The 25403-nt window shown below is 45.4% G+C and overlaps 1 protein-coding gene across 13 annotated transcripts in view; it reads right to left on the reverse strand.

Moving 5' to 3' along the window:
• Positions 1–25403, reverse strand: part of PPP6R2 (protein phosphatase 6 regulatory subunit 2) — an 83542-nt gene that overhangs the window by 19853 nt on the left and 38286 nt on the right. For 11 of the 13 annotated variants that reach the window (XM_072843407.1, XM_072843401.1, XM_072843408.1 and 8 more), the window contains 3 exons: positions 21070–21312; positions 6052–6238; positions 213–350 (listed from right to left, as the gene is read on the reverse strand). In XM_072843407.1, the coding sequence (XP_072699508.1) occupies positions 213–350; positions 6052–6238; positions 21070–21296 (552 nt within the window). In that variant the 5' untranslated portion in view covers positions 21297–21312. Of the gene's footprint in view, positions 1–212; positions 351–6051; positions 6262–21069; positions 21313–25403 lie in introns of those variants that run through there. The other 2 variants (XM_072843412.1, XM_072843405.1) reach the window with 2 other exon arrangements.

A 25403-nucleotide genomic window follows, 5' to 3' on the forward strand; every position in this document is an offset into this window, starting at 1 on the left:
AGCCTCAAATACAAGCCTGGACGAGAACCCCTGGGGACCCTAGAGACAGAAAGTCATACTGGGGGGAAAGTTGGGAGGGAGGGACACTCCGGGGGTCTCTGAGCTCCTTCACCCAACTCTGGCCTCCCTGAGCCACTCACTAGGCGCCCAGGGAGCCTGCAAGCACACGCGGACAGGCAGAGGCCTTCAGAGAGGACGGGCCGCACACTCACATGCAGGACCTCCTGCCGGAGCCCCACCGGCTCCACGCAGCTGACCAGGCGCAGCAGCAGGTCCATGAGGGCTGAGGTGCCGATGTGCTTTAACACCAAGCTGAGGAACCTGTCCTTCTTCTTCAAGAACAGAATCACCTGAAATCAAACACACCCTGATAAGCCTGACAACCAACACTACTCGAAGAACTCTCACAAGAAAGATGAATTTTCAGTTATACTGAGCATAAATTATGGAAAGACCTACAGAAGTTCTAAGAAGGACCTCTCCAAGGACAGGCATGGACATGAACACAGGGAAGGCCTACGAGGCAGTGGTGGGGGCCCCATGAGGACCCTGGGGTGACACAGGCTTGCTGTGTGGTAGGAGCCTTTCTGTTAACAGGTCACCAGCATGCTGAGTGAGGTGGCACAGGCGGCTGTGTGTGCAGCCGGTCAGGACAGCTCACCCAGTACCGCTTCAAGTGCTTCCAACACAAACGACTGATGTCAACAACCCCGAGCCAAGGGATGCCAGTCATCACTAACAGCCCCCAGACGTGGGACACAAACCCAACAGCACAGAGCACATGAGACAGCCAGTCACTGACAGGCCACAGGCCAGTGGAAAAGAAAGAGGACTGAGGTTTTACAAAGGAAGAGGCAGCGATGCACGGCTGATGGAGACCAGCACCGACCAGATGTGGACAGCTGGGCATGAAGGCAGGCTGCATGTCAGAGCGGAGATGGAGGTGGACAAGCCTGAACAGGTCCTTCTCAGCAGCACACCTGAAAGCTCAGCTCAGCTCTGCCACAAAGAAATGCCTGCAATGTGCGGGCCTCTGCATGGAGCTGGACGCAGGCCTCTACTAGTGGCAGGGGGACACGGAGAAGGCCCACTTTGCTGGAGGGGCTCCAGCCACACTTGTGCTGGACAGGAGGAAGAGGAGGAAGAGGGAAAGGAGAAAAAGATGGAAGGGGGAGGAGGCTCTGTGAAGAGAATGACCACACCCCTAGAAAGAAGATGCCAATAACCTCAGGAAAATACGGTGCATCACAAAAGAACTCACAGATATCACCAGGATGACATTAGCAGAAATAATTTTATGAAAATTCATTTATGTTATCTTTTAAAAGATTGTATTTATTTGTTTATTAGAGCACATAGGAGTGAACGGAGGAGGGGCAGAGGCAGAAGCAGACTCCTAGCTGAGCAGGAAGCCTGAATTCGGGCTCACGCCCAGGACCCTGAGATCATGACCTGAGCCAAAGGCAGATGCTTCACTGACTGAGCCACCCAGGTACCCAAATTTTGTGCCAATTTATATAAATTATTTATTTATTTAAAGACTTTATTTATTCATGAGAGACACAGAGAGGCAGAGACATAGGCTGAGGGAGAAGCGGGACTCGATCCTGGGACCCCGGGATGACGCCCTGAGCCAAAGGCAGCCGCTCAACCATGGAGCCACCCAGGCATCCCAATAAATAAAATCTTAAAAAAATGTTTGGTAGAATTCAGTGGAAAGGTCATTAGAGCCTAGAGTTTTCTTTTTCCTTTTTTAAGTGGGTTCCATGCACTCTAACGCAGGTCTGAACTCACAACCCTGAGGTCAAGACCTGAGCTGAGATCAAGACTCAGACACTTAACCAACTGAGCCACGTCGTGCTCAGAGCCTAGGGGTTTCTGTATAAGGACGCTGTGATGGGGATTTCGTTTCTTTTGATGCTCTAGAACTATTCAGATTTTCTCTCTCTTCTTGTCAGTTTAGATGAATGTGTTCTTCAAGGAAATTTTTCATTTTTCTAAATTTATATAAATTAGGGGTCTGATCCTCTCTCTGCCTATGCCTCTCTCTGTTGTCTCTCATGAATAAATAAAATCTTGGAAAAAAAAAAACATTGTACTAAAGGTTCTAGCCAATGCAATCAGGCAAGAAAAAGAGATAAAAGTCATAAGAATTAATTCTTTAAAGATTTTATTTATTCATGAGATACACAGAAAAGAGAGAGGCAGAGACACAGGCAGAGGGAGAAGCAGGCTCCACACAGGGAGCCCAATGTGGGACTCAATCCCAGAACTCCAGGATCATGCCCTGAACTAAAGGCAGACGCTCAACCGCTGAGCCACCCAGGCATCCCCAAAAGGCATAAGAATTATAAAAGACAAAATAAAATTGTCATTAATCAAAGATGATATGATCCTGCACACAGATGAAACAAAAGAGCAGAAACATAAATTATTAGAATAGCAGTTTTACTGATAATCACCAAAACCTGGAATCAGCCTAGACGTACTTGAAAACATGACTAGTGGAACAGCTGGTCCATCTACCCTATGGAATGCCACTCTGCAAGAGCAAGGAATGTACCAAGGAATACAAATAATACTTTCATGACTATGCAGGCAAAGGTTTCTTTAAGAACAACAAAACACCCCCCAACCATAAAAGACTTGTATCGATGAAATACAGAGAAAATTCCTGTAAATCAAAAAGAGGCAGCCTAATAGAAAATGGGCAAGAGACTTCACAAAAGAAAATATCCAAATGGCCAATTAACACATGAAAAGATACTCTTCCTCATTAGTCACCAGGGAGACTGCAGATCAGGACCACAGTACTGTATTATATACATGCACCAGAACAGCTAGGATAAGAACAGTGATAATATTAAGGGTTGGGGAGCAATGGGAACTTGCATACTCTGTTGGCAGGATTGTAAACTGGCGCAACCACTCTCACCGTATCCATTCAGGCTGACCACATACGGGTCTTAGTTATGATGTAACACCTAGTATAATGCGGCAACTATAGCAACCACTAAAAACTTATACAAAGATACATGAAAAAACACTCTAGATAAATCAAAATGGAATTCTTTTAATGGTCAAGTAACGAGGCAGGAAAAAGAACAGAGAAATGCAAAACAAGAATAAACAGAAAAGTATAATAAAACGGTAGACCTGACATATCAATAATTACATTAAATGTAAATGACCTAAATAAACCAATTAAAGACGGATCAACAGAGGAGATAAAAACACACTACTCAACTATGTGTTTACCAGATATTCACTTCAAATATAACAATTCACACACACAAAGCTGTACAATTAATTATCCCTCCCTATCCATGGAGGATACATTCCAAGAGTCCCGATGGATGCCTGAAACCATGAACAGTACTGGAGCCTATATGTACTACATTTCTTCCTGTAGATGCATACCTATGATAGAGATTAATTTATAAATCAGGCATAATAAGACTAACAATAATAAAATAGGACAATTATACTGTAATAAAAGTGATGTGAATGTAGGCTTGCGCGCTTTCTCTCTCTCAAAACATCTTATTGTGCTGTATTCACCCTTCATCCTGTAATGCTTATGATAAAATGCTTATGTGATGAGATGAAGAAAGGTGAATGACCTAGGCCTGTGATGTGGTGTTAGGCTTTCTCTGACCTTCTGACACTGTGGCAGGAGAAGGATCACCTGCTTCTGGACCAGGGCTGACTGGGTTACTGAAACTGTGGATAAGACAGGACTACTACACACAAATGTTCATAGCAGCCTGATTTGTAACAGACAAAAGTGCAAACACCTCACAAGCCCTTCAAAAGATGAACAGTTAAACTGTGCTCCAGCCACACTTTGGACTACAGTAATAAAGGGAACTGTGATTATGCTTGTGGAGTCCTCATCCTGTAGAAACACATACAGGAGTATCTACATATGAAATGATACAATTTCTGGGATTTGCTTCAAATTAATCTAGCATCTGCTAGAAAGAATGTAGGAGGTTACATAGGAAAAGACATACCAAATCTGTTTTCTTCTTCTTTTTTAAGATTTTATTTATTTGAGAGAGAGAGAGAGCATGCGAGCAATAGTGAGATCAAGAAAGCACAAGCTGGAGGAGGGGCGGAGGAAGAGGGAGAAGCAGACTCCTTGCTGAGCAGGGAGCCTGATGCGGAGCTCTCTCTCTGGACTCCAGGATCATGACCTGAGCCAAAGGCAGACTCTTAACCCACTGAGCTATCTCCAGGCGCCCCCCTAATCTATTTCTAAGTGAAAAAAACAATTTGCAGTATTCTGAGTATGATGCCATTACATGAAAATAAATAATAAGTATATATTAATAGGTCTTATAGGAAAAGCCCTGAGGTGGAACATGCCCTAAGTAATCAACAGTGGTTACATCTGGAGAATTACAGGAGACTGTTCATGTATTTCTGTCTTGTTTGAAATTCATATAAGTATGTTATGTGTTTGTCAATAGAAGAAATATTTTTAAAGAGTACATTTCATATTATTTTGATGCACTGGGAAAAAGAAAAAGAAATATTATGAGAAGCAATAAAATACAGCAAACAAATGAAAGCACAGAAATATGGTCAGGCTACAGGCAATTATGAGCTGGATGGCAAGGCCCAGAATCAAGGGTTTCTGGAACTTCTACCACTACCCCACAGCCACAGTGACCACCGAGCTCACCCCCCTATACCCGTCACTAGTGTGAGAGGACTCACTGTAGTGTCCTAGAACCACAGCCACCACTACTATCCTCTCTCACCACCTGCATCACCCCTATTCTTCACTTACACTGATTGGTGCAGAAAAATGTTTGAGATGAGTGAGTCCTCTGAGGTCCCTTGCAAAACTAAGATTTAGGATCCTATGAAAGGTATGTTCCATTGAACATTTACAACATGCCAACAATTTCCTCAAGTGAACAATGATCTGGGCCCTGCACATTGTACTTTTCTCAGAACTCCAAACGTATACATAAAATACTGGTCTATTCCCTTACTGGGTATTTGATGATATTGAACAATTATGGTTAATATTTTTGGGGTGTAATAATCCAATTTGCTCAGCAAAGTCTTATTCCCTCCTAGGGTTACAATTAAAAGAATCTTTAGGGCAGCCCAGGTGGCTCAGCACTAAGTTTAGCATTGCCTGCAGCCCAGGGCCTGGTCCTGGAGACCGAGGATCGAGTTCCATGTCGGGCTCCCTGCATGGAGCCTGCTTCTCCCTCTGCCTGTGTCTCTGCCTTTCTCTGTCTCTGTGTCTCTCATGAATAAACAAAATCTTTTAAAAAAATAAAATAAATAAAAGAACTTTTAAAAGTCCTTATATTTTAGAGATATATACACTGTAATTTTTAGAAAAAAAAATCACATGACATGTATTTGTTTTGAAATAATCCACTGGGGATGGTGGGAAGGGATAAAAGGTGAAAGTAACCAAGACTGGCTGCTGGGCTGGTGGCAGGCCTGGGGCAGCACTACACTACATGCCCTTTTTCTGTGTCTCCATACCAGTATGGGTGGCGCTGAAGCATGAGTTAAGGCAGGAGCAGGAATGACTTCCAAGAAGACCATGCTCCAGCTAATGAAGCGATTTCACTATTTTTACAGAAGCTTAATGCTACAAATTTTCTTTTATTTTCTTTGAAACAATAAGTGTCCAAGACACATACATACCTGCCTCCCCAACAGAGAATCAGACCTTAGAAGGTGGACATCCTAAGAACCTGCCATGATGCAGCCCTATCACTATTCCTCATGCCTGTGACTGGTCGGGACAAGTCAAGCGAGCCTGGTTTGGAGTCCTGTACAGCCCTCAGGGATGGGAGGAAGAACTGCTTATTCCTAAGCAGCCAGCAGATATACCTTCAGGAAGTCACTTTCCAACTCACATGTCAGTAGCCTACGCTGAGTCCCATGGAACAGTCAGAAACCCTGTCCCCCTGGCCCTAATGGTATGGGTTGCACAGTGATCGCTGACAGCAAGCTGTACGAGCATCACCAGGCCAGCCACCCCAAACCACACCGGCCTGACAGAGTATTTACCTGTTCAGTTTTTCTTGCAATGAGATTGCCAATGGTCTTGCTGAAAAAACTGGCAAGCAGAGGATTGAGAGGCGGCTCATGGTCCAAGAAATCGTAAAGAAGGTTCAGCAAAGTCTCATCCCCTCCCAGTCTGTCGTTGATCTGCGGCACATCACATGTCAGCAGCTCGCAGGCTGTGTTTGGATACCTAAGAGGGCACAAGGCAAGCAACTGGAGGTGAAATTAGACTTCTTCAGCTCTCAGGAAGCTGCTCAGATGACCAGCCTCCCAAGAAGCAGGTTCACGGGTCAGACCAAAACACTCACAGACCTTGAACGGAGTGAAAACATGAATATCCTTGACCCACTACCATTTTTGACTACTACCAGCTCCATGTTTTTAACATAAATTTTTCTTGCTCCTCGTACCCTAAACTATAATATTTCACATTTTCTGACTCTATTGCATTCTCTAAATAACCCTCCTTAGTCTTTTGGCTTCTCTCAAATCTCTGTTCACACACCACAGGTCTTTTCCCTCCTGTGACCATACGGTTAGTGACACCAAGTCCATTATGTGCACCCTCCCTTCTCCATGCCCTTCTTGTCACTGTACACCAACAAGCACAGACCCAAGCTTGTCTCTAGGCTAAAGAAATGCCACATCAGCAGATTACGTATGATGCAATACCAGTTATGAGGTGTTACACAGACTAATTATTATTAAGAAATACCAATATAAGAAAAAAGGAGCAAGATGACAGAGGAGTAAGAGATCTTAGTTTGGTCTAGTCCTAGGAATTCAGCTAGATAGATACCAAATCATTCTGAACACCTGAGAACTCACCTGGAGATTTAAGAAAAGAATTGCTACAACTCTACAAATAGAAAAGCAACGGGTTTCTGCAAGGTGGGGGGTGCAGAGAAGAGAATCCCAGACGATTACTGGAAGAGGAATTGGCGGGGGGGGGGGGGGGGGGGGGGGGGGGGGGGAGGGGGGCGGGAGCCTCCGACCGCGGCACCGGAAGGCCCAGAGCAGTGGAGCACAAAATCTGAACTTTTCCAAGTCTGCTCCAGGGAGGGACATCCCTGCCTGAAAGGTGCTCAGTCGGCCAAGGGGGTGAAACCCTGGGCGGGAGACAGCGTGGTGTCGGGACCGCCACGGCCACAGGAGGCCGGGGCGCGAGGGCGGCCGAGTCTGGGCAGCGGACCGGGAAGCTGGCTGTGATCGGCGCGCCTGGGCGGGCTCCGGGCTCGGGGCAGCCAGGAAGCACGAAGCACGAAGCACGAAGCACGGGTGGCACCGCAGGCGACTCTTTCCGAGCAGGGGCCCAGGGGGCAGCAGGACAACGGCGAGACCCGTCACCTCCCTCCGAGGAGTGGCCTGGGTTCACACCACAACAGTCTGAAGGGTTTGGAGACTCAAAACGGGGCCGCGTGCCCGACACCGAGATAATCGGGCCCAGGCTGGGTGAGCAGAGGGCGGACAGGGACCGGGGAGACCGGGGAGACCGATGTTCCCCGACGGCGCGGTCAGGAGTGGGGCCTTGGGCTGCCGGCTCTGGGGCTGGAGGTTGGAGGCCACCCCCTTTCACTCTCTTCCTCTAGAGCTGCGTGGAAAACCTTCAGGAAACAGAAGCCCCGTAGAGCAACCCTGAGCTGACTTAGCCTGGCCCCTTGGCAAGGGTGATGCCATCCTGCCCTCCCCCCCACCCCGACACTTCAGAATACACGCCACAGCCCGTCCCCCAGAACACCAGCAAGAACACCCAGCCAAGCCCAAGGTTACGGGTCACCGAGAGCTTCAAACCTCCAGAGCTAGGGGAATAGTGTACACAATTCATGGGTTTTACCCCACTGTTCTTTAATCTTACAATTTTAATGTTTTTGTCTTTCCTTTTGTATCCAATTTCTTATTTTATCAACTCTTTTTAATTTTCATTTTTACAGTTACATACATTGTATTTAATTTTATCTTTGTGTATATATGTTGTTCCTTCTTTACAATTTTTGGATGTAGTTTCTTCTAACAAGTAGACCAAAATACACCCAGAATCTAGTGCATATGGTATTTTGTTACTCTTCTTCTTTTCTTGGGGGGGGGGGGTGTGTGTGTTAAAATCTTTTTAAATTTTCATCTTTACAGTTACATTCCATCCATTTAATGTATTTCATTTTTTGTGTATATATCTTTTTCTTTCTTTACAATTTTGGGATGTAGTTTGTTTTAACAAAATGAACAAAATACACTCAGGATACAGTGTATTGTTCTGTTCTGATCAACTATCTGTTCATATCCCTTCTTTTTCTTTCTTTTTTCTCTTTTAATTTTTATTTTTACAGTTACATGCTATCCTTTCATGGTATTTAATTTTATTTTTGTACATGTGTAAGCTGTTCTTTCTTTACAAATTTGGGATCCAGTTTGTTCTTTGTTTTGTTTTTTTTTTCAAATTTTACTTATTTGTGAGAGAAAGAGAGCAAGAGAGAGTACAAGCAGGGGGAGGGGCAAAGGGAGAAAGATAAGCAGATGCTCTGCTGAGCAGGGAGCCTGATGTGGGCTCAATCCCAGGACCCTGAGATCATGACCTAAGTCAAAGGTGGACGCCCAACTGACTGAGCCACCCAGGCATCCTGAAATCTAGTTTTCTAACAAAAAAACTAAAGTACACACAGGATCCAGTGTATGGATCACTGTCTGACCATATTATTTACTTTATTTTATTTTTCAGTTTCAGGACTCTTCTGATTTTTTTAGTGTATACTTCTCTGGGGTGCTTGTTCCCTTTTTAGTATTTTGTTCTCTTGTTCATCTACTCTTCTCTGGATAGAATGACAAGATGGAAAAATTCACCTCAAAAAATATAACAAGAGGCAGTACTGTCAGGGAACGAATCAGTACAGATATAAGTAAGATATCGGAACTGGAGTTCAGAATAATGATTATAAATATACTAGCTGGGATTGAAAGAAGTATAGAAGACACTAGAGAATCCCTTTCTGGAGAATGAAAGAGTTAAGATCTAATCAAGTCGAAGTAAAAAAGGTTATTAACAAGATGCAATAAAAAATGCAGGATCCAACTGCTAGGATAAATGAGGCAGAAGAGAGAACCCATGATATGGAAGACAAAATAATGGAGAATAAACAAGCTTGGGAAAAGAGAGATAACTACTGGATCACAAGGGGAGAATCTGAGAGATAAGTGATATCGTAAAGCAAAACAATATTAGAATAATTGGGGGGGGGGGGGAATCCCTGGGTGGCTCAGCGGTTTGGCACCTGCCTCTGGCCCAGGGCGCGATCCTGAAATCCTGGGATCAAGTCCCGCATCGAGCTCCCGGCATGGAGCCTGCTTCTCCCTCTGCCTGTGTCTCTGCTTCTCTCTCTCTCTCTCTATCATGAATAAATAAATAAAATCTTAAAAAAAAAAAAAGAATAATTGGGATCCCAGAAGAGGAAAGGGGTGGGGAGAAGGTATTCTGGAGGAAATTACAGCTGAGGACTTCTCTAACCTGGGAAAGGAGACAGGCATCCAAGTCCAGGAGGCACAGAAAACCCGCCTCAAAATCTATAAAAATAGGTCAACACCCTGACTATAATAGTAACACCTGCAAATCTCGGGGACAAAGAGAAAATCCTGAAAGCAGCTCAAGACAAGAGGTCCAGAATATACAAGGGTAGAAACATTAGATTGGCAGCAGACCTCTCCACAGAGACCTGGCAGGCCAGAGAGGACTGGCATGATATATTCACAGTGCTAAATTAGAAAAATATGCAGCCAAGAATACTTTATCCAGCTAGGACATCAGTCAAAACAGGAGAGATAAGAAGGTTCCAGGACAAACAGAAACTAAAAGAAGTTGTGATCATCAAACCAGCTCTACAAGAAATATTACAAGGGATCCTTTGAGTGAAGAGAGCTCAAAAGTAACATAGACCAGAAAGGAACAGAGACAATCTACAGACACAGTAACTTTGTAGGTAATAAAATGGCACTAAATTTGTATCTTTCAATAGTTACTCCAAATGTAAATGGGCTAAATGTTCCAATCAAAAGACACAGCGTATCAGATTGGATAAAAAACAAGACCCATGGATATGCTGTCTGCAAGAGATTCGTTTTAGACCCCAAGACACCTCCAGATTGAAAATCAGGGGGTGAAAAACTATTTCTCATGTTAATGGACATCAAAAGAGAGCTGAGGTGGCAACCTTGTATTAGACAAATTAGATTTCAAACTAGAGACTGTAGGAAGTGATGAGGAAGGACATTACATCATAATTAAACAGTCTACCCAACAAGAGGATCTAACAATTATAAATAGTTATGCTCCTAACATGAGAGCAGCCAATTTTATCAGCCAATTAATAACAAAATTAAAGAAACACATTGATAATAATACAATAACACTAGGGGACTTTAATACCCCACTCACTGCAATGGACAGATCATCTAAGCAGAAGATCAGTGAGGAAACAAAGGCTTTGAAGGACATACTGGACCAGATGGACCTCACATTTATATTCAGAACATTCCATCCTAAAGCAGCAGAATAGGCATTCTTCTCAAGTGCACATGGAATATTCTCCAGAATAGATCACACACTGGGTCACAAATCAGGTCTCAATCAATACCAAAAGACTGTGATCATTCCCTGCCTATTTCTGGACCACAATGCTTTGAAACTGGAACTCAATCACAAGAGGAAATTTGGAAAGAACTCAAATACATGGAGGCTAAAGAGCATCCTACTAAAGAATGAATGGGCCAACCAGGAAATTAAAGAATGATTTTAAAAATTCATGGAAATAAATGAAAATGAAAATGAAAACACAACTTTTCAGGGAGCCCAGGTGGCTCAGCGGTTTAGCACTGCCTTCAGCCCAGGGTGTGATCCTGGAGACCTGGGATCAAGTCCCACATCGGGCTCCCTACATGGAGCCTGCTTCTCCCTCTGCTTGTGTCCCTGCCTTTCTCTCTGTGTGTGTCTCTCATGAATAAATAAAAATCTTAAAAAAATAAAAATAAAACGCAACTTTCCAAAATCTTTGGGATGCAGCAAAGGTAATCCTAGGAGGGAAGTAGATAACAGAAGGCTTTCTCAAGAAACAAGAACAGCAAAAAAAGCCTAAATCCAGAGGAGAATAAAATTAATAAAGATTAGAGAAGAAATTGATGAAAAGAAACCAAAAGAACAGGAGGACAGATCAATGAAACTATCAGCTGGTTCTTTGAAAAAATTAGTAAGATTGACAAACCCCTGGCCAGACTTACCAAAAAGAAAAGATAAAGGACCCAAATAAATAAAATCAGGAATGAAAGAGGAGAAATCAGTGGGAAATATCAGAAAGGGAGACAGAACATGAAAGACTCCTAACTATGGGAAACGAACTAGGGGTGGTGGAAGGGGAGGTGGGCGGGGGGTGGGGGTGACTGGGTGACAGGCACTGAGGTGGGCACTTGACGGGATGAGCACTGGGTGTTATTCTATATGTTGGCAAATTGAACACCAATAAAAAATAAATTTATAAAAAAAAAGAAAGAGGAGAAATCACAACCAGCACCAAAGAAATACAATTTTAAGAACATATTTTGAGCAACTAAATGCCAACAAACCAGGCAATCTGGAACAAATGGATGCGTTCCTAGAGATGTATAAACTACCAAGACTGAAACAGGAAGGCATAGAAAACCTGAACAGACCCATAACCAGCAAGGAAACTGAAGCTGTAATAAAAAATCTCCCAACAAAGAGTCCAAGGCCAGATGGCTTTCCAGGGGAATTCTACTGAACACATTTTTTTTTAATTTTTTTTTTTTTTTAAATTTATGATAGTCACACAGAAAGAGAGAGAGAGGCAGAGACATAGGCAGAGGGAGAAGCAGGCTCCATGCACCGGGAGCCCGACGTGGGACTCGATCCCGGGTCTACAGGATCGTGCCCTGGGCCAAAGGCAGGTGCTAAACCGCTGCGCCACCCAGGGATCCCTCTACTGAACATTTAAAGAAGAATTAATACCTATTCTTCTGAAGCTGTTTCAAGAAATAGAAATGGAAGGAAAACTTCCAAATTCTTTCTATGAGGCCAGTATTACCTTGATCCTCAAACCAGACAAAAGAATTACAGACCAGGGATCCCTGGGTGGCGCAGCGGTTTGGCGCCTGCCTTTGGCCCAGGGCGCGATCCTGGAGACGCGGGATCGAATCCCACGTCAGGCTCCCGGTGCATGGAGCCTGCTTCTCCCTCTGCCTGTGTCTCTGCCTCTCTCTCTCTCTCTCTCTCTCTGTGACTATCATAAATAAATAAAATCTTAAAAAAAAAAAAAAAAAGAATTACAGACCAATATCCCTGATAAACAGGGATGCCAAAATTCTCACCAAAATACTAGCCAATACAATCCAACAGTACATTAAAGGGATTATTCACCATGACCAAGTGAGATTTATTCCTGGGCTGCAAGGGTGGTTCAATATTAACAAATCAATTACATTACATTAATAAAAGAAAGGACAAGAACCATGTGATCCTCTCAAGAGATGCAAAAAAAATGCATTTATAGCATCCTTTCTTTTTTTTTTTTTTTTTATAGCATCCTTTCTTGATTAAAACTCCTCACAGAGTAGGGCTAGAGGAAACATACCTCAACATCATAAAAGCCATATATGAAAAGCCCATAGCAAGTATGGGCTTTTCCCCTAAGGTCAGGAACACAACTGGGATGTCCACTCTCACTGCTGCTCAACACCGTACCAGAAGTCTTAGTCTCAGCAATCAAACAACAAAAAGAAATAAAAGGCATCTGAATCGCAAAGAAGAGTCAAACTCTCACTCTTCACAGATGACATTACAAACTATGAGAAAAACCCAAAGAATTCATTCCAACATTGCTAGAACTTGTGTAGGAATTAAGCAAAATGACAGGATATAAAATCAATGCACAGAAATTAGCTGCATTTCTATACACTAACAATGAGACAGAAGAAAGAGACATTAAGGAGTCAGTATCCTTTATAACTGCACCCAAAACTGTAAGATACCTAGGAACAAACCTAACCAAAGAGGCAAAAGATCTATACTCAGAAAATCATAGAACACTCATGAAAGAAACTGAGGAAGACACAATGAAATGGAAAAATGTTCCATACTCATGCACTGGAAGAACAAATATTATTAAAATGTCTATGCTACCCAGAGCAATCAATACATTCAATACAACCCCTACCAAAATACCACTGATGTTTTTCACAGAGCTGGGAAAAATAATCCTAAAATTGTATAGAACCAGAGAAGACCCTGAGTAGCTAAAGGAATGTTGAAAAAGAAAAAGAGAACTGGTGGCATCACAATTCTGAGTTTTAAGCTCTATTACAAAGCTGTAATCATCAAGATAGCACAGTACTGGCACAAAAACAGACACACAGATCCATGGAACAGAACAGAGAACCCAGAAATGGACCCTCATCTCCATAGAGGGTCCAGAAATGGACTCCTCAACTCCAAAGATCAACTAATCTTTGACAAAGCAGGAAAGAATATCCAATCAAAAAAGGGCAGTGTCTTCAATGAATGGTGTGGGGAAAATTGGACAGCCACGTGAAGAAGAATGAAACTGGACCATTTCCTCACACCATACACAAAAATAGACTCAACATGGATGAAAGACCTAAATGTGAGACAGGAATCCAACAAAATCCTAGAGAATACAAGCAGCAACCTCTGTGGCCTTGGCCACTGCAACTTTTTACTAGACATGTCTCCAAAGGCAAGGGAAACAAAGGCAAAAATGAACTAGGACTTCTTCAAGATCAAAAAGCTTTTGCACAGCAAAGCAAAGAGTCAACAAAACTAAAAGACAATCTAAGGATTGGGAGATATTTGCAAATTGACATATCAGATAAAGGGCTAGTATCCAAAATCCATAAAGAATTTATCAAACTCGGGGATCCCTGGGTGGCGCAGCGGTTTGGCGCCTGCCTTTGGCCCAGGGCGCGATCCTGGAGACCCGGGATCGAATCCCACGTCGGGCTCCCGGTACATGGAGCCTGCTTCTCCCTCTGCCTGTGTCTCCTCTGCCCTCTCTCTCTCTCTGTGACTATCATAAATAAAAATTAAAAAAAAAAGAATTTATCAAACTCAACACCTAAAGAACAATACAATCAAGATATGGGCAGAAGACATGAACAGACATTTCTCCAAAGAAGATAAACATATGGCCAAGAGACACATGAAAAAATGCTCCATATCACTTGGCATCAGAGAAATACAAATCAAAACCACAATGAGATACCACCTCACACCAGGAGAATGGCTAAAATTAACAAGTCAGGAAATGACAGATGTTGATGAGGATGCAGAGAAAGGGGAGTCCTCTTGTACTATTGGTGGGAATGCAAGCTGGTGCGACCACTCTGGAAAACAGTGCGGAGGGTCTTCAAAAGGTTGAAAGAGACTTACCCTACCACCCAGCAATTGCACTACTGGGTGTTTACCCCATGGATACAAATGTATCTTTGACTTACTGAAAGGGACACCTGCACCCCAATGTTCATAGCAGTAATGTCCACAAGAGTCAAACTGTGGAAAGAACCCAGATGTCCACTGACAGATGAATGGATAAAGATGATGTGGTGTATATATACAGTGACTACTCAGCCATCAATAAAAAGGAAATCTTACCACTTGCAATGACATGGATGGAACTATAGGATATTACACTGAGCAAAACAGGTCAATCCAAGAAAGATAATTATCATGTGATCTCACTCGTATGTGGAATTTAGGAAACGAAACAGGATCATAGGGGAAGAGAGGAAAAAATAAGACAAAATCAGAGAGGAAAGCAAACCACAGAAACTTTTTTAAAATTTTATTTATTTGACACAGAGAGAGTGAGCACAAGCACCGGGAGCAGCAGGCAGAGGGAAGGGAAGAAGAAGACTCTCTGCTGAGCAGAGACTCCGATGAGTGGCTCAATCCCATAACCCTGAGATCATGACCCTTTGAGCCAAGGGCAGACGCTTAACTGAGCCACCCAGGCGCCCCCATAAGAAACTCTTAATCAAAGGAAACAAACTGAGTGCTGCTGGACGGGAGGGGGTGAAGGGACAGGGTAACTGGGTGATGGACATTAAGGAGGGCACATGATGTAAGGAGCATATTATATAAAACTGATGAGTCACTGACCTCTACCTCTGAAACTAATAAAAAGGAAAAAAAAAAGAAATACCAATATACATAAATGATGTACTATTCATTTGATAAAAATGGTCAGATACAAAATCATCTTCATCCCATCACATGTAACCCCATGACATTACTCTGTTCCCTGCCTTACCATCTGATAGACACAGGGTCACTGCCATTGCCCCTGGGACTGGCACATCTACCCAACAACCTGCTGCAACCAGGACAGAGCCCACCCATATCAGCAAGGCCATTAACAATACCTGGTGCCGGAGCGCCGGGGTGGCTCTGTCAGCCAAGCATTCGACTCTTGGTTTCAACCTAGGTCATGATCTTGGGGTCACAGGATCAAGTCCTGCATTGGGCTCTGCATTCAGCAGGGAATCTGCTGGAGATTCTCTCCCTCTTCCGCTCCCTCTTCCCCTCCCCCTGCTCTCTCTTGCTCTCTAAGATAAATAAGTAAGTCTTAAAAACAATAACAACAGCAATGCCTGGTGCCGCATCCAGGTCCATTTGGGAATGTAGGTGAGGGTGACCAGGGCCAGAGCAGATAGGAAGGTGGTGGGATTGCCCCAGTAGGGCTGACTCCCTAGAGCACACCTGGTCCTACACAGGACAAGCTATGCAGCTTCAGGCACATTCCTTAACCTCTCTGGGCTTTCTCATCTGAACATGGAGGTGCAAGTGCCCAGCCTCCCTACAAGGCTGTGCATGAAACAGAGCAGGGCCCAGCACACAGTAAGCCCTGGGTCAAGTTTAGCCACTACGACCCTCCTGCTCCTGGCAGCCACCGGTACAGGCCCTAACACAGGCCTACACCAAGGTGGTCACTGTGAACGGTCTACAGAGGCCGGGGTTTGAGAGACTCTAGAGAAAACAGCAGAGCATGGCAGCCCACTGAATATGGAAGGGGGAAGAAACCAAGAAATCCAGGTCTGGCTACAGGACAGGTGTTTCTCATCAGCTCAGAGCCAAGAAAGCACCTTCTTGGGCTTAAAGAAACAGTGCTAGGTGGGGAGGCTGGGTGTAAGGGACCTGGTGCATTCACAAAGACGGGCCCAGTTAAATATGCAGGCCCAGGCCAGGAAAGGGGGCAATGAGAGGAGTAGCCAGTGCCCACTTCATGGGACAGTTACAAGGATCAAATGAGTCATCTCAGCACCATGGATGGTGAAACCAGCATGGCGGAAAACGTGCACTAGCCAGGGGCAGGCGATCAGGGAAGGCCTGCTCAGTGTACGGCAGGAGGGCCAGGTCAGCGACCCTGAAGGCACAGCAAGGCCCTATACCACACAGGTAGGGAAGTGTGCACCAGTCTCCAAACAACAAGGGAAGATGTATGGATGGTAGAAAAGAATCAAGACCCAGAGAAAAGTACAGACTATTCCTTCAGAAAACACTTCCAGAGCACATGGAAAGGTGCCAGTCTGGTTTCCACACACAAGCAAACATGTACGATGAGCTCTAAGGCACTGACCCTCTGTAGAGGGACCGAGGTTTTCTTTATTGGTATTTTATAATTATTCTTCAAAAAATAGGCACTGCTTTAGTAGGTTCTAAAATTTACACAAGGAACAGGAATTCCAGTTAAACAGGGTAGATCAAACTTCCGGGCTTGTTACCATTCCCTCTCAAACTCCTACTCAAATGGTGCAAAGGAAAGAAGACAAGAAAAGAGAAATGGAAATGACTCCTATCAAGGTCCAGAGCGCTGGTGTGGCCACAGAGGGAGCACCAACTGGAAAGCACCCGAGAGAGGCCTGGACACAGAGGCAGTGGCTTCCAGGCGGGGCGGAAGGCCTGGTTCAGGAGCGCAGTGGGCTTCCTATCCCCCGAATTTCGAGTACACGGGACTCAGAAGTTATAACCTGGAAAACTGGAAAAGGTAGAGAAGAGGAGCTCTTAACTCAAGGACGTCGGGCACAGCTGAGAGACTGATGGGACGCTGTCCAGAAACAGGGGGCCGGGTAAAAACACATGGGTGCCTGCAGCCCCTCTTCCTGACTCAGGGTCCTCATCGCACAGCCAGGAGCAGGGAGGATTATTTTCTGGAGACACTGTAGGACAGAAAGAAATGTCAACCAGTCATCATCTAACCAAATGGCTAGCTATCCGTCGCCCATGCGGAAGTACGGTGAGCAAGTCCCCCTTAGGCCCCAAACTCTGCACAGACCTTGGTGCCTCTCTTTTGGAAGGAACATAAGGGCTGACCAAATAAACAACCACCAGAAGACAAGGCATGCAGAGCAATGACAGAGAGTATGGAGCACAGAAGGAAAGTACCAGAAACACTGTCCCAACACAGAGTGGCCACGCGCAAGACATGCAGGTCCAGGGTTAAAATATCTGACAAGAAAGATCTCTTCAGTTAAATGATAAAAAGTTTAAAAATCAATAAAAGGAGAGGAAGAGAGCATGTGAAGAAGCCTCTTAGATGCAGAACAAAAAGGCAAAGACAGAGCAGAAAGAAGAGGAGGAGAGCATGAAGTGAGGCGGCTTACACGTGACTACAAGTGTCAGGAAGAGGCTACCAGAATGGAGAAGATTGTTAGAGAAGCTCTACAGAAGTTTCCCTGTGTGGAAAGCCATGAACACATGTGCCTAAAGGGCCCGGGGGTATGTACCCAACCAGTGCCAAGAAGCCCAGACATGCGTCTCTGTGGCACGAATATGGAAATACTGCTTGCAGCGGAGCCCTCACTCTGAAACCCCTCGGGGACTCCCTGTCCTGCCCACGGGGGGCCCTCACATTACGGGGGGACTCCAGGACGATGGGACCAGACGAGGGCCGAGCACCCCCTGGACGAGACAGAACCTGGGGGTCCTGTTACAACCCGCATGTCGGCAGCAAGGCCAGGACGACGAGCCAACCATGGAGTCTTCTGAAGCACAGAGACTGGTGTCCGTGCAGAGTCCATGCCAGACGGCGTTTCCAACAAGCGTGAAAGGAGACCGATGCACTGTAGACACCCCCTCACATGGTCCTCCTCAGGAAGCTACTAGAGACTAGACTCCCCACAGGAAGGAAGCCCAAGGCGATGACGATGAGGTCCTGGGACATGGAAGGAAGGTGGGCCCAGGGTTATCAGAGTGAGGATAGAGGGAACCCCTCTGCCCCCCGGACACCTCCCTCTGTGCCAAGACTCACTGCCCACGCCCCCGGGTGGTCACCGGGGCGACTGGGCTCAGCCCTCCTTCCTGCTCTGACCTGTGGCACCACAGGACAGAAAGGACACCGATCCTGCCCCAGCCCTATCTTCTGCTGGGGAGCACTTGTAACTCTGCGACCTGGATCACGGAAGCCCATGGCCAGAGCTATAAACCACACTCTCCCACGGCACTTTTCAAGTAACTGCAGTGCTGTCTTGGGGTCTGTCTGCTGACTCTTTCGTCTTCTTCTTCCAATGGCTAAGAACTCAGCAGGCAAACTGGACAGGGACCTCCAGAGAAAGACCAGGACCTCCTCGTGGCTCCCAGGCTGGACCAGCCCCGGGCTGCAGCACAGAGCCCTCACTGCCTGGAGCAGCCTCTGGCTCTAAGTAGGACCTCAAACTACCCAGGGGCAGCTTCTCTGAAACAGGCATGGTTCGAGTGCATCCTCCACCTTTGGGAAGAGTCTCCCCATCACCCAGCCTGCAGTCATGCTGCCTGAAGCAACTAGTTAGACTGCTCAGAGCCTTCTCCTCAAAGGCATGAAGGCCAGGCCAGCAAGGTGGGCAGTAGCCCCGAGTGGAGCAGCACAGAGGGTGGTTCCGGTAAATCAAGTCCGTACTCACTCACTCACTCACATAGTCCGCGGTGGCTTTTACACCAGCACAGCAGAGTTGAGGAACCACCACACATCCACTGGCCTGCAAAGCCTGCAGGATTTCCTGCCTGACCTTTCAGAGACAGTGTGCTGACTCCTGGTCTACATACCTGCTGTATCCTCCCCATCTTTAAAGATTTTATTTATTTATGTATTTATTTATTTGAGAGACAGCATAAGCAGGGGAAGAGCAGAGAGCCCAATGCAGGGCTCGATCCGAGGACCCTGGGGATCATGACCTGAGCCGAAGGTAGATGCTCAACCAACTGAGCGCCCCTTAAAAATAATCTTGACTCTACTTCTTTCTTGTCTACCTCATCTATCCATCCATCCTATTCCTTTTCTCAAAAAGGAATCTTTGATTTACCTTTAATTAAAATCAAATTAATTTTTTAAATTAACATTTTTAATGTGTGATATGCATGCATGCAGTTCAATGGGGCTCATGAAGAGGGGCAGCCTCTTGCCTCCTGTGTCCTTGCTCAGCTCATGTTCATCCTCAGCTCTGTGGTTACCTTCACGTTTCTAAGTAAATACAGATGTACTTCTTCATTTGTCACCATCCCATGTGACAGACCAACCTCTTACGATGGGAGATGAAGACAGAGCTCTCCTGTCATCTGGCCCTCACCCTCACTCTGTAAAATCTCACACTTCTTAGTCAAACCCAGGGCCTATGCTTACCTCGTGTGAACATGCAGACACCGTCCACAGCCGAGCTGAGCGGTTCGCTCCGCTTACATCTACTTACTTATGTGAGTCCCTCCGAGGTGAAGTTCTTTCACTGCTGGGTTTGCATGGCCTCGTGTTCATCCACTACTACTTTATCCCAAACTGTCTGACAATGAACACGAACCTCTCCTAGCTCTGAAGCCACTCTGGGATCCCCTCTGCCCAGATCCAGAACTTCTCCCACCCCAGCTCCCTGTCCCGTCACCAATGCTTTTCTATGCAGGGAGACGACGTAAGTTATCACCAAACAGGACACATTTGGAGTGAGAGGGTAAAAGGGATGAGGGCCATCCACAGTGATGCTGAGACAAGGGGCAGTGACCAGGCATGTCCGGTGCACAATGCCTTCTATCTGACCTTTCACCATGGCCCTAACCCACAGGCTCCTCCACCAACAAGCTCCCACCTCCATCTAAGGCTCTCTTCTGGCAGCATCGACACGGCTCCCCAGGGAGAGGTCGTGAGCGACCCCCGTAAATGGGTGTCCCTAAATCAACTGTCCCCTGCCACAGGCACTTCTCATCGCCCTCTCTGGCTTTCTTTTCCTTCTAAGACAAAGGTCAACGAAGGCTTCTGTAAAGACGTAGAGAGTAAATATTTTAGACAGTCTATGTTGTAACTCTGCCCTTGTAATCACCGAAGGCTGAGTGTGGCTACCTTCCAACAAGACTTATTCGTGGGCAAGTGAAATTTGAATCGGATATCAATTTCGTGGGTAACAAAGCATTACTCCTTTGATTTTTTACAATCATTTAAAAAACATGAAACTATTCTTAGCCTGCAGGCCACACAAAGATAGGACTTGACCTGTGGGCCATCGTCAGCCAGCCCTGTTCTAAGACTTGACCACCGCAGTCTGGCACTCAATGGACACAGGAGCACCTAAGGGCTGCCCTGTGTGCCCCTGTTCCTGTGTCACTGGTCCCAGGCGCCGCTGTCCCCCTCGTTCACACTCTGTCCTCATCCCAAGTCCCAGCCACATCACCACTTCCCTTCTGTCACGTCCTAACATCCTAGCCAATTGATGAATGGAACATTTCAGGAAAAACTGTGAGAATGGTCAGTACCACTGATGACATGGCCTGTTTCCTCTGATCCCAATACCCCACAATGAGGCAGTTCCCATGGCCAAGAGGTCAGATGCTGCCCATCCCTCCTGATAGGCCACGTCCCCAGGCTGGGGCCTGCTTCCCACTGGGGTGCAGCGGGAATTCCTGCCAGAAGCCCTGGCTCTAGCCGTCCTCAAGCAGCACCCAGCACCTCCCTGCAGCCCTGCCCAGCTCTGGGCCCCGGTCACAGCCTCAGTACATACTTGAAGCGGACCTTCTCGTCCATGTCCAGGGGCGGGTCCTGTGTAATGAGGCTCACCAGCTCCTCCATACACTGTTGCCTGCAGAGGAAGCCCAGCAGTTTCTGGTTCTGAGCCTTGCACTCCTGCAGGATATCATCTTCATCCATCAACTCTCGCAGTGTCACATCCTCCCTGTCCAGCAGCTTGTCAACATGGGACGTGGTATTCAAGTCAAACTTCCAGAACATGATGACGGCCACGAAGCTGCAAGCAAAGATATGAGGGGTCACTTCTCCCACCATCAGCAAGTCTACACCAAAGTCCAGGAAGTCCATCCCCAGCCCATGCGGTGCTGGAGGCTGTTCTCCCGAGGAACGGTCTCGACAGATCTCTCCAGGTCTGGCTCCAAAACTCGCAGGGACTTCCCAGCTCCTCCGCAGTGCAGGACCTGTGCCTTCTCTCAGTTCCCTCTGCCTGACCCACCTTGCCTGCTCTCCTTTCCCATCATGCTGGACCCACCTCCAGGGTTCTCACTGGCTCCCTGGCTCCCATGTCTTCCACATGTCAGCACTGGGGATGCATCTCCACCCCGAGCAATGTAACAACTCTACAACACTCCCTCTCAGGGTCTAACCCCATCTGAGTGAACACGAGGCATCTCTCCCCCAGTGTCTCTGTAGTGCACATTCTCTATAGAGTGTGTCTGACATCTTAAGAAACCTCTCTGGCCAGGGACAGACTGTCCCTCCCAGAATTAGCCAATCCTTATAAACAGCTAAGGGCCCAGGCGGAGCACTGCTATGACCTGCAAACTAATCCATCCAAAGCAGCTCCTCTCTGGGCCCACACATCCCAGGAAACAATCTTCTTCTGCCTTTAATCGTCCCAGGGCCACCCCTACAGCTTAGAGCCCACCAAATTAATCAAACCAGCTGGCCCTAAACTGTCCACCTGCCCTGCCTCATCTTTCCCATGGAAATCCCAATAAAGGTCATGGTTTAAGTGTTCCCCCACCCCTGTCTTCTGCCTCCTGACCCCCCTGGGACTTCCCTGTGGGGCCCTGTGAGAGGCCCACGCCCCCTGGTTCCACCACTGTCAGTGTTACAAACTTAGTTTTCCTGAGCCTCCCATGTCTACTCTCCTGCCCACACCTGATGGACCGTCTCATAGAAGAACACAAATCCTCTTAACAACCCCAATCTAAGCAAGTCAAACTCCTGATGGCTCACCCTCAGCAACCTGGTCCCCCTTCACTGTTCCCATCTCCGAATGACCCAGCTTATCCCTTAAGCCAGGACCCCTCACATGCACAGCCCTAGAAACCACTATTCCCCCAGCCTTCCCTGTGTCTCACACACACCACCCACTCCAGGCTCTTGCAGTCTTCACCTGGACTATACAAGGTTTATTATGCTAGGTGTGTCTCATAGCGCAGGCTCCCAGGGCCCAGACTGCTTGCAACAAAATTTTCACTGTTTGATTCAAAATAAGGATGATAAAGCCTATATCCTTAACAAAGTAAAACCTACATATACTTTGAGATTATGAAATCTCTTCAATGTCACACCAACTGTTATCTGCAAAATTGTGGGAATGGGAGATGGGATTTATCTTCTCTAGTAAGTTTATTTAGAAGAGTAAAGACCCCACACAATGTAGAAGCCCCGATTTGTCTGCATGTAAAGCCAATCTGCTCTAGGAGCCCCTGACACAGGCTCCTTGGTTATCCAGCCAGCCCCCGTTCCCCCACCCCTTGGCAGCCTCTTGCCTTTGCGCGTCAAACTCATTTCTTTAAAACACAGACATCTTCAGGTTCCTCTCATCTCAGCTTCCAAACCAATGCTGGCTCCACATGCCTACCACTCACCAGGCTGCTTTTTGCAACACTCGCCCAGGCCCTCTGGCAGCTTCCTGCTATCTCCACAAGGACGATGTCTTTCTTCTTCTTTTTTTTTTTTTTCGATGTCTTTCTTCTGACACAAAGTGCACTTTCCTACCTTTATCCTTCTGCATAGGCTCTTGTGCTCAGTCGCACCTATGACATAATCCCACTCACCTTGCCAGACTGAGCTAAGGAACAGCACAGCCCGAGTTTCCCGATAACCAGCACCTGTACACACTGTCAGTGGGCCTTTGACTGGCAGTGCAAAGGACTCCACGCTCTGATACCACACTCAGTTACCACCCTCTGGGTTCCAAGATCTTCCTATGTCTCTTGTGAAGAGTGTGGATGGATACTGTGAGTGGTAGCAACATACTTGGGGAGAGCAGAAATTATCATCAGAAATAATTTCAGGATAAAATGGCAGTCTCTCCTAAATGCCCTGCAGAACGACAAACTCTCAACACACAATCCAGGCAAAGAGAGGAACTAGAGAGAGACTCCCATCTTGCCAAGACTTTCTTCCAAACAAGAACTTACAAGAAAGAGGTAACTAGAGGTAGCTTTTGTGTGTCCTGCTCTCAGCCACAGAGTGGGTGAGTGGATGGGAAGACCATAAGATCCCATCAACTATATGGGACAAGTTTTTCTAGCAGGATCCTAAAAAAGGACTGGATTAAATCAAACAAAGACCAAAAAGGAGAGAAGGAAGAGGGGTAGGAGGAGAAACAAGCAACAAAAACAAAGGGGACAAATGAAAAAAAATGGCAAGAGAGCAAACAAACTTAACCACGTCAATAAGTACAATAAATGCAAATGAATAATTTCAACTAAAGACAAATCAAAAAATAAATAAAGACAGAAATGGCCCAGATTTTAAAAAACAAAAATAAATTACATGCTAAGTATTAAATCCTTACATTAAATTTAAAGATACAAAGGGACGCCTGGGCGGCTCGTGGTCGAGCGTCTGCCTTCAGCTCAGGTCATAATCCTGGAGTCCTGGGATCGAGTCCCACATTGAGCTCCCTGCAGGGAGCCTGCTTCTCCCTCTGCCTGTGTCTCTGCTTCTCTCGCTGTGTCTCTCGTGAATAAATAAAATCTTTAAATAAATAAATTTAAAGATACAGAAGCACCTGGGTGGCTCTGTCGATTAAGCATCCAACTCTTGATTTCGGCTCAGGTCATGATCTCAGGGTCATGAGACTGAGCCCTGTACTGGTCTCCCTGCTGGGTGTGGGCCTGCTTAAGATTCTCCCTCTCCCTCTGCCCTTCCTTCTCCCTTTCTCACTCTCTCAAATAAATAAATAAATAAATAAATAAATAAATAAATAAATAAATAAATAAATAGATGTTGTTTAAAAAATTAAATAAAGATAACAGGTTAAATGTTAAAAATAAAAGTTAAATGGAACAGCATGCACCATGCTAACACTAATCATCAGACAGATGGAGTGGTTGCGTTAATACTGGTCTATCATTTTCCTTCCTTGCAATTTCGTCTGCTTTGCAAATCAGGGTTAACTCTGCATTCATGAGATATCCTGAGTAACAGTCCCTCTTCTCCATTTACGGAGTTCATATAAAACTGGTATTACGTCTTCCGAAAACATTCAACAGAGTTCACCAGTGAAGCTGAGGGGCTAAAATTTTCTTTGGTGATATTATAAGTTATTAATTCCATTTCAATAATAAGTATTTTCTATTTCTACTTGTTTTCACTCTGATAATTTGCACTGCTGAAGGGATTTTATCATTTTACCAAAACTAACTAAATTATTGGCATAAAGTTGTTCATAACATCATTGCATCATTCTTTCAACATCAAGGAGGACCTGTACTAACATCCTTCCTTCATTCTTATGCATTAGTAATGTCTGTCGTCCTTTTTTTCTTCATTAGTGCAAATAAAGGTTTATCAATTTTACTCATCTTTTTGAGGAACCAAATTTTGGCTTTTTTCCCCCACAATTATTCGTGCATATTCTATTTCATTGACTTCCTTTGTTCTCTTTGTAATTTCCTTCCTATTACACACTTTGGGTTTAATTTGTTTTTTTTTTTTTTTCCCCCAGCTTAAGTTGTTAGATCACTGGTTTCTAGACCCTTCCCCTTTTCTAGTAGGAGCATTAAAGCTACAAATCTGCCATCAAGTGCTGCTTTGGCTGCACCCCACAGCTTTTCATGTTTCCGTTTTTACTGAATTCAAGTATAATGATTAATTTTTCAATTATTTCGGGATTTTCTAAATGTGTTTTTTTTTAAGATCTAATTGGCTTTATTAAATGATCCGTGAATCAGGCAGCATCTCATCCCCCAAGCAGAGGGTACTCCCGTTTCTGTTATTTATATATAATTTTTGTTGTGGTCAGAGAGTAGGCTTATATGATTTCATTCCTTTTAAGTTTACTGATATTTGTTTTATGGCCTAGCACAGGGGTCAACAAATTATTTCTGTAAAAAGCTAAAAAGA

Source organism: Canis lupus, chromosome 11 (genome assembly GCF_048164855.1).
Source record: "Canis lupus baileyi chromosome 11, mCanLup2.hap1, whole genome shotgun sequence".
NCBI lineage: Eukaryota > Metazoa > Chordata > Mammalia > Carnivora > Canidae > Canis > Canis lupus.